Below are 14559 nucleotides of genomic sequence, written 5' to 3'. Positions count from 1 at the left end.
CTACTAACATGGACGTTTTCATCATGCACTTACTACGGGGGCTTGCAGGTGTAGACCTATCAATATATAAAAACAACTGGATTATACTGAATGAACAGTAACCAGTCAGCATTTACTCCCCATATCAGTGAATTATATGGTGGTCAAGTACTTCGTTTCACAGGTACAAACTAGAGTATGAGCCTGTATTTATTCTTTATGCCTATATCCCATCAGTAATAAAGTCCTGTTTATTTTACTTCTTCCTAAATATTTTGTGCATTGGGTTCTTTTAATTTGTTTATATTAAAAGCCGGTCTTCCCCAGAGTGTGTCTTACAATCAGTCCTGATTTTTAAAATCTCTAGACGGGACCACAGAACCAGTATTAAGGGACTGACTATATTTGATCTAGCTGTTCTTTAGGTAGATTGGTCCTGAACACCAGACCCTGGGCCAAAGAGCTAGCCAACCCTGTCCCAGCTCACCAACTGGGAAATCTCTTTGCTGCCCAAGAGAGCAAATTAAAGGCAGAGATTCAAAAAAGAGGGGGGTTCTCCTTTCTTTAGGTTTATTTTATTGCTCTTTCAGTCATCCAGATTAAAATGCTTAGGTCAGTTTGTTTTTAGTCTTTTTAAAAAAGTGTTTTTAAAACTTGCTTTCTATTAAGTACTGTCCTAGCTGTAATAATTGCAAATTTATTCAGTGTTTTTTGTCACTCTATTTATTTTGAAATTATCATTGCCTCCTTTCTCACACAGAAAAAATCTGACTCCAGATTTTTTTCTGACTCCAGAAATTCTTCCCTTTTTTACTTTTTAATCCATTCGCAGTATATAACCAACCCCAGTTATCACATCCTGCCTTGAATGGATTCCTTCCTCACCACACCCAGGTTGTAACACCTAGGCAAGGCACCTTGCTGCATGGAAGCCCTGAACCACCTTGGCCTTGTCCCTCTGCCAGGATGCCCTTCTCATTCCACTTAGGGTCCCACTCTGCACTGGGCTGCCCTCCTACTGGAACACTTGCCTTATGTTGCCTAATGGGCTCTGACATCCTGCACTGGGCTGCTGCCATACCCACACACATTTCCCTATCTGCCAGCCCACATGGACACCTTTCATATCTGGTTAGGCACCAGCATTCTGCAGCACACCCTCTGCCACACATAGATTCCTAACCTTGCTTGACCCCACCTACTGGCTTTGGACAGGATTTCTTCAGGAAAGGGAAGGAGAGTAGGGACTGCAAGAGAAAGTTTTCTCATTTTAATTTTTTTTTTTTACTGATTGATGGTGGGGGGGGGCATCAGTTTCTTGTTCCTCTCATTTATGCATTCATTGATTGCTTCCTGAATATGTCTTGACCAGGGATCAAACCCACCACTTTAATGTATCGGGACAATGCTCTAATCAGCTGAGCAACCCACTCAGGGCTTGTTTTCTAATTTCAATACAGTATGATTAGAGAATATGGAATGTTCTTTGGAACTAATTGAGATGTCTTATAACTAGTATTTGGTCAGTTTTTATGACTGTTCTATTTTGCTAAAGGACTGTATATACTCTGGTTGATTAATATGTAAGTATGTTTATATACACATGTATGTATTTCAGCTTACAAATTATAAAAGCATAGAGAAAAAGTGAATAGTCATGTGCCCATCATTCAACTTAAGAAATAATGCATATGGATACAATTGAAGCCCCTATGATCTTTTTGGTTTCTTTCCCTTTATTTCCCCACAGAGGTATTTACTATTGTGACTTCAATATCTTATTTCCATGAACTTAAACAGTAGAGCAAAGCTGCTAATTGATTATATGAGTAATATCCTCCAAACTAGAATTTACCAGTGGGTACCAGAGTTTCCCGCAATGCAACCATTCTCTTATATCAGAGAAGTTTTTAGCCTGGACTGGTGTAGCTCAGTGGATTGAGTGCAGGCTTTAAACCAAGGGGTCTCCAGTTCGATTCCGAGTCAGGGCACATGGCCTGGGTTGCGGTCCAGGTCCCCAGTGGGGACCACATGAGAGGCAACAACACACTGATGTTTCTTTCCCTCTCTTTCTCCCTCCCTTCCCCTCCTAAAAAATAAATAAACTCTTTTTTAAAAGAAAGAAAGAAAGAAAAGTCTTTAGCCCCTGGAAGAGAGTTGGGAATTTGCCAAAGAAATATTTGTCGTCTCTCACTGCCTAACTTAAGTCAGAGCTTAAGTCTCTTCATTGATAACTAAGTGTCTAAAAATAGGTAAATATGTGAGGAATGCTATGACAGATGTATTGTTTTTAAGAATGTAGCTGTGATTAGTACTAAATAATTAGATAGCTGTTGACTGGTAATAAATGATCGCGTTACATGGCTCTTTGACCACTTATGGCAAGCTATTCTATCCATGAGAGAAAATCTAAATCTTAACAGACTCATTAATTTGAATTTCTGAATTACCTTCAATAGCTAGTTGGAGGAATGGTTATATAAAAAAACAAACTCTCACCCTGTCAGGTGGTTCAGTTGGTTAGAGCGTCATCCCGTGCATCAGGGGGGTGTAGGTTTGATTCCCTGGTTGGGGCGAGTACTGGAGGCAACTGATAGGTGTTTGTCTACCTCCTCCCCCTGCCCCCACCACCAAAGTCAATGTAAACCGTACCCTCAGGTGAGGGTTGGTTGGTTGGTTGGTTTTTGGAAGGCAAACTCTGTTCAGGTGACTTCCAAAATCCTTAGAATTATAGGCAGTTATGTTGTTGCTATAGGTGGCAACACATTAATGTCTAAGTTAGACTTCAGAGTTCTGACTCCTGCGACCTTAATTTGATTGATCTTTGTCCCATTTTAGCAATTACATATAATAATGATTTAGCCTCGTGATAATAATGTGTTTTTTTTGTTTTTCATTTAGAGTGTTATTTTCCTGTGGCCTTATAAATGATTGAATAATGATGGAAATGGATCAAAAATAACACGTGACTTCTCTACCGAAGCAGTAGAAGATTCTTCTATCACCTTCCAGTAGTTCAGTTTTAGTCTTCAAAAAGAGACAAAACAAGTGAAGTAGAGAAAACTGAAAAGACAACAACTTTGGAACTGTCTTTCTGCTTGACCAGTCATTAATCCCTGTCTTTCTACTTGTTTTAATTTTGCTGTGAATTTATAATAGTGAAGACCAAAGAAATAGAAGACACATTTGGGAGCTTTATACCAAGAAATTTGCCTTGAAAGCTGCTATTCTTTGGAGGGAAAAGTATATCAAGTTCCTGTCTGATTTTTTTTTTTTTAACAAGATTTCTTATGTCCTTAGATTTTGAAGGATAAAAAAATAGAAATACATATTTGCACATCATTTTTAGCAGCTGTGTGAGAATAATGAGATTTGGAGATTAAGGGCTTTGTCGTGTGGATGTTTTGCCACTGGAGTTGAGTGCTCAGAAGATCTTTTATAGATAGCTTTTTAATATATTTTTGATCTGTCACTTAGATGACATTATTTGCCCATGTGAACCCACCTTTTTATTTATGACCTTGTTATGAACAGTGTTCGTACTCACTGTGCAAATGTCCATGTATTATCTATTTAAGCAACATCATAGTGCCATCACTCAAGGAAGTTGAATGAGGTGAACATAGACATAAGTCTTTCCCCTTCCCCCCTTTTTTTAAATGTAACAAATACTTTTTATCTTCCCCTCCCCCCTTCCCTTTCCCCTTCCCCCATTTGGAAACGTGTCAAGAACTAGGTAGTTTAAGATGAGCAATTGAGGGGACTGAGAGAGTGATCCACACAGAGCCTGGCTTCTTTGTGCTTCATCATAAGGTGTGCTGCTGGCCAGCCTTATTAAGCACCCTTCCAACGAGAACCTCGTGGGAAATCCAGCTGGCAGACTCAAGGAGTTCAGGCAACAGGACCACAGAGGTTACACTCTGGGGTAAATATTCTCCTATGTCTTACTTGGGAAGAAGGCTGTATATGTATATGTATATATACTGCTTTCTGATGTATTTAATTTTGAAAAATATCAGTGGTGTGGTTTGGAGACACTAATGGATCTCTCAGGAAAACTGATGATAGTTGGTGTTTGAGGAAATTAATGTGAACTAAATAGAACACTTGAAAGGTTGTATCTTCCCTTCTCTGGGAAGATCTTTTTCTACTGCTTTTGCCAGAAGTTACCTGAAGAAGTTATCTCTTCATCATAAGTATCTCTAATTTTGAGTAGGTGTTTATTCTTATGGTTCTTCCAATATAACTCAAGAATTCTCATAAGCTTCTTTTATATAACCTTTTAGATCTTTGTCACTTTTCTCTTTATGCATTTTTCATGGTTGTATATTCAGGGACCACTGCTTTATTTAGAACTCCTGGAGTGTGTAGTCTGATCAATAGTCTAGAGAAGTTCAGAGGGCAGGTCTTTCTCTAAAGTGGAGGATATTAAGTAATCACAAACTCCTTCACACTTTGCTATCAAGATCTTGCAAGCATAAGTGATTTGAGTTTTCTCCTTTTCAGATCCTGGCCATGAGGTTGGATGCCTCACCTTGCTGAAAAGAGACACTGGACCTAAATGGCGCAGCATGATTTTGTTCCTGCTTGGCTAAATTTCTCAACACCACAGGCAGTTAAGGTACTGTTCTATTCCTGTAGTAACTATCCAAATGCCAGTTCCTGTGCAACTTGTCTGTGGCCTCCGTTTTACAGTCTGAGTTTTTTGTATATTTAGCTTTGCCTGAGGGTTTCAAATAGGTTTTCATAGATTAATTACCTTTGTTGTTGTTTTTTAAGATTTTATTTATTTAATTTTAGAGGGGAAAGGAGGAAGAAAGAGAAGGAGAGAAACATCAATGTGTGGCCTCCCACATACCCCCTACTGGGGACCTGCCCTGCAACCTAGGCATGTGCCCTGACTGGGAATCGAACTGGTAACCCTTTGATTCACAGGCCAGCGCTCAATCCACTGAGCCACATCAGCCAGGGCTAATTACCTTTGTTTCAGTAGGAAATAACTAATCAGGCAGTCCAAGTCATTGTATACCCTGTTACTGCCAAGTACCTTTTTGTTGTTGTTGTTGTTGTTGTTGTTATATGCTAAGCTTTTCTCATTATATGGCACACTTAAGGTTTCCTGTATTAGCTGTAGCACACTTTGGAAGTAAAACAATACCTACTAACATTACTGAGGGCAAAGGGGCAGAAGTAAAAGGAAAATAGTGTTTGGGGAAGTAGACCTTTGGAATGAATGCATATTTAGCTGTAGTAGTAGATGAGGAGATGGAAAAAAGGGAGACAGGGATTGACTGCTACCTACTATATGGACTCTAGAAATTCTATTTTAGAGGTAGAAATTTACTTGATGATTTTAGGGGACAGTGTGTGTTGCATTAGGGATAACAATAAATGGAACGATCAGTTCTTAGTAAACTAGCCCAAGTCACAGTTCATAGAAGAACAGCCTTAATTATTGTTAAGAAATCTTTGGAAAGGTAGCAAACTTAAAAATGCTTCTCATTTTGCCAGCCAGTAGAGGAGGGACAAAATTGATAGGTAGTCTCAAAAAAAGGCCTACCTTCACTATTTTTAAACATCTGGTCTATCTAGACTGTTGGCCTAAATTTCAGCTTCAATTGCCTGTGTGATTTTTCTTAAGGTTTCATGATTGACATGATCTGACCCAAGGCTTTGGGGTGGTGGGCCTGAGGGATTAGGTGTAGGACCCAGGAAAACGTTTAAAAGTATGTAGACTTATATCTCCAAAGAATAATTCATATAGCACAGTGGACTAAGTAAAAAAAAAAAAAAAAAAAAAAAGGAAATTTCGGTTTTTTTAACAAAGTTACAGTAAGCAAAGATGGTGGTATTGCCTTAAGGGTAGACATAAACAATGGAATGGAATAGAGAATGCAAAAATAGTCATACGTATAGTCAGTTGATTTTTTTAAAAAGATATATGTTTGTTTGTTTATAGAGAGAGGAGAAGGGAGGGAGAGAAACATCAGTGTGTGGTTGCCTCTTGAGTACCCAAAACCCAGGCATGTGCCCTGACTAGTAATCGAACCAGCTACCCTTTGGTTCGCAGGCCGGCGCTCAGGCCACTGAGCCACACTAGCCAGGGCAGGTATAGACAGTCGATTTTTGGCCAAAATGCTGAGATAATTCAATGCAGAAGTGGTAGTCTTTTTAACAAATTGTTATAGAGCTGGATATATCTATATGGGGGCAGAGCAGAGGGGAGAACCTCAGTCTTCATATCATACATAGAAATTAACTTGAAGGGGATCATAACCTAACTTAAAAAATTAAAAACCATAAAACTTTTATGTATTTTTGTTTATTCATTTCTAGAGACATTTTAAAACATTCCAGAAACGTTATAAGGAAACCATTTTCCTTTCCTATTGAAAGATTAATATTTATTTTGAAAGAAAAAATCTTACCATTCAATTTTTCTTTTTACTGATTCTAGAGAGAGGGCAAAGGAGGGAGAAAAATCATCAATGTGAGAGAAAAACATTGATTAGTTGCCTCCCTCCTTCACATGCCCCAATTGAGGACCTTTCCTTTTTGGGGATGATGCCCAGCCAACTGAGCCACACCTGCCAGAGCAGATTAATATTTTTAAGTGTAATGTTTTGGGGCTTATTCTTTCTGGCAAGGCTTTTTGGTCAATAATTGGAGTAGCTTCCTTTTCTTCCCTTCTGGGATAATGTAAATGAGTCAATGATTAAATACGCAGCCTAGGACTGCTCTAACTCAGAGGCCTGTGGTACCCTGATGAAGGCCCATATGCTCATAATGGCAGTTTCTACTGCCGCTACTGTTTTCTAAAAGGCTGCTATAAAACCTAAGATACTGAAAGATAATCTATTTATCTGTTTGCTTCTCTGTACTTTATCATCTTAGTCACCTACAGCCACCTTTGAAAAACAGGGAGAGCACCTACCCCGAGGAGATGGTAGATTTGGAGTAAGCCGTCGTCGACATAATTCCTCTGATGGCTTTTTTAACAATGGACCTCTACGAACTACAGGAGGTGAGCCGTGCCCAATTTCCATAATTACATTTAAGCTACTCATTTAGGGCAAGCCCAGAATGGCAGTGCACGTCCATAATCTTGAAATAATGATCTTTTGTAAGCATGGTTCTCAGCAGTTGGCTTTCTAAGTCTAACATTGTTATGTGCCTGTGAGTCATTTATTCATCGAGAGAACTCATATAGAAATTATATTAAAAGAAAAAGATGTATTTTGTGATTTCTTTTCTATGTACTTAACGTTTTATTTAAAAGGTCCCCTGAAGGGCTTTTGGTAATACCATAAATAAGGTTAGAATGCATTTGGCCCAGTTATTTCTGGGTTTCCAGGAAGCAAACAATTTAATGTTATACTTTTCCTTACTATTCTAGATTCCTGGCACCAGCCCTCCCTGTTTCGCCATGATTCAGTGGACTCTGGTGTGTCTAAGGGAGCATATACTGGAATCACAGGGAACCCATCTGGTTGGCATGGCTCTTCCCGAGGTCATGATGGCATGAGCCAGCGTAGTGGGGGTGGCACAGGGAACCATCGCCACTGGAATGGCAGCTTTCATTCCCGGAAAGGCTGTGCCTTTCAGGAAAAGGCACCTACAGAGATTAGGGAAGAAAAGAAAGAAGACAAGATGGAAAAGTTGCAGTTTGAAGAGGAAGACTTTGTAAGTATGATGGTTTATTGTGTGTAGTTAAAGTCTAACAAATAATATCTCAAATATAAGACCCCATTAGTAATGAGAACATTTCAGAAATTACTAAAAATGGAGTCCCAAAGTTTAGATTTTTATTGTTTTTAGAGAGAAGCAGTTGTTGATGAGCATGAAGATAGTGCTATAAATCTTCAGTAACTGTTAGCAAATCTTTGTTTTCATCTTTATGCCTTTGGAACTTTAAAAAAATCCTTAATTTCTCTTAAGTAAAGCTCGGTATTCGAATACATAATTATGTAAAAAATGTAATCTCACATGTTAAATTGTCTTTCTCCAACTATCATTTGAGGGTTTTTTCCTCTTAAATTTACCCTCTTATGTAAAATAGTTGTGATAACTTCCTCATCTGTTCTCCTTATTTTCCCCTGGAGGTAATCACCATCTTGATTTTCAGTGTTTTATCCTCATGCCTGTTTATTTTATTTCTTAAGATTTTATTTATTTTTAGAGGGAAGGGAGGGAGAGAGGGAAACATCAGTGTGTGGTTGCCTCTCAAGTGTCCCTACTGGGAGCCTGGCCTGCAAGCCAGGCATGTGCCCTGACTGGGAATCAAACTGGCGACCCTTTGGTTCGCAGGCCAGCAGTGCTCAGTCCACTGAGCCACACCAGCCAGGACTAGAAAAAGATCTCGAACATAGGAAGCAATAACTATAAGGGAAAAGACTGATAAATCACCTTCCCCAAATCTTAAAACTTTTTATCTCACATATTCAGGGAAAATATTTGCAAAATATATACTTGAAATGGGACCTATATCCACAATGTAAATAACTCCTGCACCTCAATATTTTTTTTAACAAAAATGAGCAAGATTGAACAGCTGTTCACAAAGGAAGATACACAGATGGCCATAGGCACCTGAATAAAATGATCTGTGTCATTGGTCATAAGGAAAACTTGGAAATTAAGACTACTATGAGATACTGTTGCACACCCACTAGAATGGCTAAATTTAACAGTCTGAAAACACTAGATTCGATGACATTTTAGAGCACCCAGAACTCTGTTACATTGTTAGTAGGAATGTAAAGGAGTATAGCCATTTTGGGGAAAGGAAGATCTGGAAGTTTCTTATAAAACTAAACAAACTGACCCTGAGGCCCATTAATTCCATATGTAGGTATTTTCTCAAGAGAAATTAAAGTACATGTGTATTTATTATAGTTTTATTCATGCTGGCCCAAAATTGGCAGTAATTTAAATGTATGTCAACATAAAAATAGAAAAGTTCTGGTGTGATGTAATGGACTATTTATTCAATAATAGAAAAGAAGGGCTGACATGATAAACATGAATCTCAGTAAAGCCTTATAGTGAAGGGTACATCCTGTATAATTACATTCATTTGACTTTCTAGAACAGGCAAATAATCTATCGTGGGAAAGAATATCAGAACAAGTGTTTCCTCTGTGGAGTGGGGATCAACTGGGAAAATGTATGAGGGAACTTGCTGATGTAGGAAATAGTTTTTTATAGTTATAGAGGTTGGTGAGGTGTAAGCATTTTTCAAAACTCCTAGGATGGTATACCTAGTATTGGTGCAATTCATTTTATGTTATTGAGAAGTAGATTAATGTTATTAGTTATGAAACAAATAGATGTCATAAGCCTCCTGGTTATGATGCACTGAGGATCCTATACTACCTCTGTGAATTCCTTCCAAAAATACATAACCTTGACCCTAACCATGAGAAAACATTACACAACTGAAATTTAGGTTTCCATTAAAGAGCAAAAAATTCCATAAAAGAACTAGCCTATGCTGTTTAAAAAATGTTAGGTCACAAAAACAGGAGTTCCAGATTAAAGAGAACAACTAAAGGCAATATCTGAACCTAGATTATATTCTGAATGAAGAGAAAAACAATATGTTTAAGACTTTTCCTTGCTATAAAAGACATCAGTGTTAGGGTTTCTAAGGGTGGTAGATTAGATAATAGTGTTTATTGTTAGTTGCTGGTTTGGGGGGGGGTTAAGTTTTTAGGGGTTTTTTCCCTTACCCAAGGATATATTTGTTGATTTGAGAGAGAGAGGGAGGAGGAGAGAAAGAAACATTAATGTGAGAGAGAAACATCAATCACTTGCTTCCCATACATGCAGACTTACAAGCTTTTACCAACTGAGCCACCTGGCCAGGGCTATTGTTAACTTCTTGATTTTTAAATTATACTGTGATTATGTAAGAGAGTATTCTTTTAAGGAAATACATAATAAAATATTTGAGGGTGAATGACCTCAAATCCTTCAACTTGCAAATGGTGGGCGGAGCGGGGGCGGGGAATATATCTACAGAGAATGAATGGTGGAGCAGATGTGGTAAAATGTTGACATCGCTGGTGAAAGCAAAGAGCAATTTGCCAACTCTGCTTTTGTGGAGTGAGTGCCAAAGCAGGGCTTCGAGGTGGTGTATTAGACGGAGCATATCGATGAGTAGTGTGTGCAACAGCTCAAGGGGTTTATTGGGGAAAGCTTGATCTCAGTTACCAAGGGGGGTGGGAGCTACCTGAGGATGAAGAGGAGAAGAGAATGGAAGAGAGCAAGGCCAAGTTGTAAGAACCTCTGCAAACTCATGAAGGAAATCTTTGATAAGGAGGTTAAGAAGGTGACAGTCTCCAGTAGGCTTATATCTTCACCCTGCGGCATTATGATTAGTCTCTATGGCTGAACGAACAGCTAACGTGGAGCGTATCATGAAAGCCCAGACTCTTTGGGACAGCTCTACAATGGGCACTGGGAGATCAGCCTTGGCCACCCTATTGTGGGTACTCTGAAGCAAAAGGCAGAGGCAGATAAGAATGGCAAAGCTGTCAAGGACCATGTGGTGCTGCTGTTTGAAGCTGCACTGCTCTCTCTTGGCTTCTCACTTGGGGATCCCCAGACCTACTCTAATCACATCTACTGCCTAATCAAATTGGGTTTCGACATTGATGAAGATGAGGCCAGTGTTGTTTCTGATGAGAGCCCGCCATTGAGGATGATGAGGATGCATTTTGTATGGAAGTAGATTAGGAGTTCTGCCTGCAGACCACACACACACACACACACACACACAGACCCCCAAGGAAGAATCCCCCATTTCTCTATTACCATTTCAGACCTTGTTGGAAGGGGCTTAGCTGTTCACTGAATACCGTGATGAAGCTATTTTTCTCCAGTGGCCCATAGCTGCAGCTTTACAAATCATCTGAATAGATTCCACAGAGGAATGTTAAAGCTTAACACAAAATGTGATGCATATTCGTTGCTTTACTTGCTCAGTCATTTTGAATGCGACAGCAACACAGTATACATGCTCTCTTAACGGCATCTACTTCCCCCACTGACTATGACTAGTACAGTGAAGTCATCATTGTTCATGCATGTGCATTCTACTCTGCTCTCTGGCCACCAGGCTACATCGATGTTGTGCAAACTGTTCTTAGTTATATTAACAGTGGCTGGACTTTTTCTGGAGAGACCTTGTGTGTGTATGTGTGTGTATCTGTGTGCATGCACACATTTCTTTCTGGGTCCAGGCTCTGTCCACTGAAAGATTTAAAAACATACGATTGAAATACTTCGTCACACTAAGTAGCAAAGAAGTAATTAAAGACTATTAGGGTTGTTACAAAAGGATTCATAATCCAAAGTAAAGAGGTTCCCACTGGCCAAACCTGGGATATTTCATCTGTCAATTAAGGAGAATTATAGCAAGAGCTTGAATCACAACTATGATTAAATCTGAGTTCACAATGATACTTCATCTTAGATAAAACAAGCATGCGTTTATCTTTTCCATATGAATTGTACCACTGAGTCACCAAATAGAGGAAGTTCCTTTTTATGGAAGTATATAATAGCTAGTAAAGAAGGAATGATAAAATTAGAAGATCATTGTTTCGTAGCTTGTAGTGAATTAATAGTTTTATACTATGCATCAGTTTCTGCCACCATCACAGAAAGAGGCATAATTAGACATACACGTCTACTAAAGGAAAAACACCCAACAAGAAGTTGCCTCGCCAGAATAAAAAGGCGGGGCCCTGGCCGAGTAGCTCAGTTGGTGAGGGCATCATCCCACTACACCAAGGTTGTAGATTGAGTCCCCGGTCAGGGCACATACAAGAATCAACCAATGAATGCATAAATAAGTGGTAATCTGTAGGTTGGGAGAGATGATTTTGGAGACAAAAGTCAGGAGAGAGATTTTCTTTGTTGTTGTTTTTAAATCAGGTTTATAAAGTGTTTTATGAGAACTTTGTTTTCTGTATCTGTGTTATATTTTTAAATTTTTAAAAATCAATGGAAAGAAAACAAAGCTATCACATAAATAGAGGCAGTGTTTCTGAAAACCCTAGATAGAATGTGACTAAGAACACTGATGGAGCAAATGTGTAATGGCCACCATAACAAGAAAGGTTTATTAACTGACAAAGCAGGCAACTCCATAGAGTATATCAGTTTATTATAGAATACTTAGTAGGAGATTGGGTTGGAGTGGAACAGAAGACCCAGCAATTCTGCGCAGAATTTTCTCCACTACAGGTTCCTGTTACTATACTTATTTTATAGTATAACTTGGGTACTACAAAGGGGAAAAAATGCAGTAACACCAGGGACCATACCTCCTGGTGGTCTCGTGACAGATGATTGTTATAGTTGATCCTATCACCAGTTTGGTGTTTATCTCAGTAGTTATGCCATGTTGTATGTCACTAATAAAAACATTTATGGCTTCATTTTAAGGAACACAAGTCATCAGTTGGAAAGCTTTGATATGCTTGCTAAGGATAGTGAGGTCAATCAAAGTTCACAGCATGAAACTTTAAAAAATCAAATGAGCCCTGGCTGGTGCAGCTCAGTGGATTGAGCACAGGCTTCAAACCAAAGGGTCACTGGTTCGATTCCAAGTCAGGGCACATGCCTGGGTTGCATGCGAGGTCCCAGTAAGGGGTGTGTGAGAGGCAACCACACATTGATGTTTCTCTCCTTCTCTTTCTCCTTCCCGTCCCCTCTCTCTAAAAATAAATAAATAAAATCTTTTTTAAAAAATAAAAATCAAATGAAACCCAGCACACAGCAATGGAGTTGGTTTTGTTCACATCTACATCTATAGAGTGAGTAGTCCTATTAAAATAAGAAAACCACTCTTATCCATGGTGGACTCCTATATAAACTTGCGTGGACCCTACCCTAGGAGATTCTGATTTAGAAGCCCTGTAGTGCAGTCTGAGCATCATTCTATTCGTTTAATGTTCTGTGGTCAGTTGTGATGAAAAGCCATTTCTTTCTCTGTTAACCAGATTTTTAAAGTTTGAGCTGAGACACTAGTGTCATTCTCACATTCTCTGTACAATTAGTTCTTAAGTGCCATCAGTTGCTCTGAACACTTTATCCTTTTCCTCATATCTTTTACTTCTGTTGCCTTTATTATTCTCCCAGACTATGGAATTGGTCTCCTAGTTGATATTTAAACTCCTCAAATACACCCGTCAAGCCACTACCAGACAGCTGTACACTAATGATTGGGTCATGGTGAACTCTGTTTTTGAACATTGGATCTCCATTACCTATAGAACAAAAGTCTCCCCAAAATGTTCCACAGTCTGGCTCTTGCCTACTTTGCCAAACATCTCTTTCCCCACAGAAGGGTTTCCTCCTTCCCTAGCACTAAGCACACTGAACTATTGCAGATCACTGAATAGTCTATTCTTTTTCATGCTTCCTGTCTTGGTGTTCATTGAGCACTCTGTTCTTGGAATTGCCCGTGTTCAGCTTTGGGATTCTTCTTTAAGGACCCTAGTCATCTCCTCTAATGAAACCTTTTCTAAATAGCACTTCTCTTTCAAATAGAATTGACTACTCTTAGTTCTCTTTCTTCTCTAATGTAAATGTTTTTAATAGCCCTTATAACCTTTAATTGTACATATTTGTCTACAAGTTTATCTTTGTAATGAAACTCACCCTTTGGGACAAGGACTCTTTTTAATTGACTTAAAGTGTCTTTGTATTTCTAGCAGTCTCTGGCCCACAGTTTGCTTCTGTCCTAAAGCAATCTTAGAAAGGTGATAAATACCACACATGTCACTGACAGATTGTCCTCCTTAAATCTGAGAAAAGAGATCCACATTCTTAATTCATTCAGCTTTCTGTGCCTCCTTATTTGGCATACATGTCCTATAGAAAGATAAATTGCACAATTAGTCCGTTTACTTTTTTATTTTTTAATCCTCTTTTTTAAAGGAAACGAAATCCAGGAGAGTCTAAGATAAACATAAGATCTATTGATTTTGCATTTCAACATCTTTTATCTGTTTGTTAGTTCTGATTAGAGCATTAAGTAGGTGCTGCTGATACAATCATTTGATAGGTTTCATGGTGCTGGCTACTTTGCAGAACTGCTTAGCTTTCTGTTTCAACCATTAATATCCCTTTTTTCCTAGCCTTCTTTGAATCCTGAAGCTGGCAAACACAATCAGCCATGCAGACCTATTGGGACCCCTTCTGGAGTGTGGGGTAGGTAGATCGTGCCATTTTAAAGGCACAACTTTAAATTTTTCATAGCAGGGAAAGGAGCAAAAATCTTTATCCCTTTTTTTTATTGTTTATCTTGTTCCTCATCTCATCTGTTTGTACACTGTAACTAACACCTATTAACTCTTACTCTGCCCCCCAAGATACCATTGAAATGTATATCGTAGTGGAGTCATAACACAGACAATTGAGAGCTTGTATAGCCCTGAACTTGGGAAGCAGATTTTAAGCAAAGGGAGAATAATACAAAGCTTATAAGAAGTAATTTTTAATTAACATTGCAAATTTGCTTATAACAATTGAATTGATACGTTTTCGTTGTCTCCTAAATATAAC

The 14559-nt window shown here is 38.7% G+C and overlaps 1 protein-coding gene across 5 annotated transcripts in view; it reads left to right on the top strand.

The window, feature by feature from the left end:
• GPBP1L1 (GC-rich promoter binding protein 1 like 1) overlaps positions 1–14559 on the top strand; it is a 37964-nt gene that overhangs the window by 13319 nt on the left and 10086 nt on the right. For 4 of the 5 annotated variants that reach the window (XM_024571037.4, XM_045204184.3, XM_024571036.3 and 1 more), the window contains exons 2-6: positions 2881–3904; positions 4486–4600; positions 6874–7003; positions 7376–7662; positions 14133–14205. In XM_024571037.4, the coding sequence (XP_024426805.2) occupies positions 4541–4600; positions 6874–7003; positions 7376–7662; positions 14133–14205 (550 nt within the window). In that variant the 5' untranslated portion in view covers positions 2881–3904; positions 4486–4540. The remainder of the gene's footprint in view (positions 1–2880; positions 3905–4485; positions 4601–6873; positions 7004–7375; positions 7663–14132; positions 14206–14559) is intronic. The other variant, XM_024571038.3, reaches the window with a different exon arrangement.

The sequence above is a fragment of the Desmodus rotundus genome, chromosome 3 (genome assembly GCF_022682495.2).
Source record: "Desmodus rotundus isolate HL8 chromosome 3, HLdesRot8A.1, whole genome shotgun sequence".
In the NCBI taxonomy this organism is placed as follows: Eukaryota; Metazoa; Chordata; class Mammalia; order Chiroptera; family Phyllostomidae; genus Desmodus; species Desmodus rotundus.
This window is presented reverse-complemented; position numbering and strand designations above follow the sequence as displayed.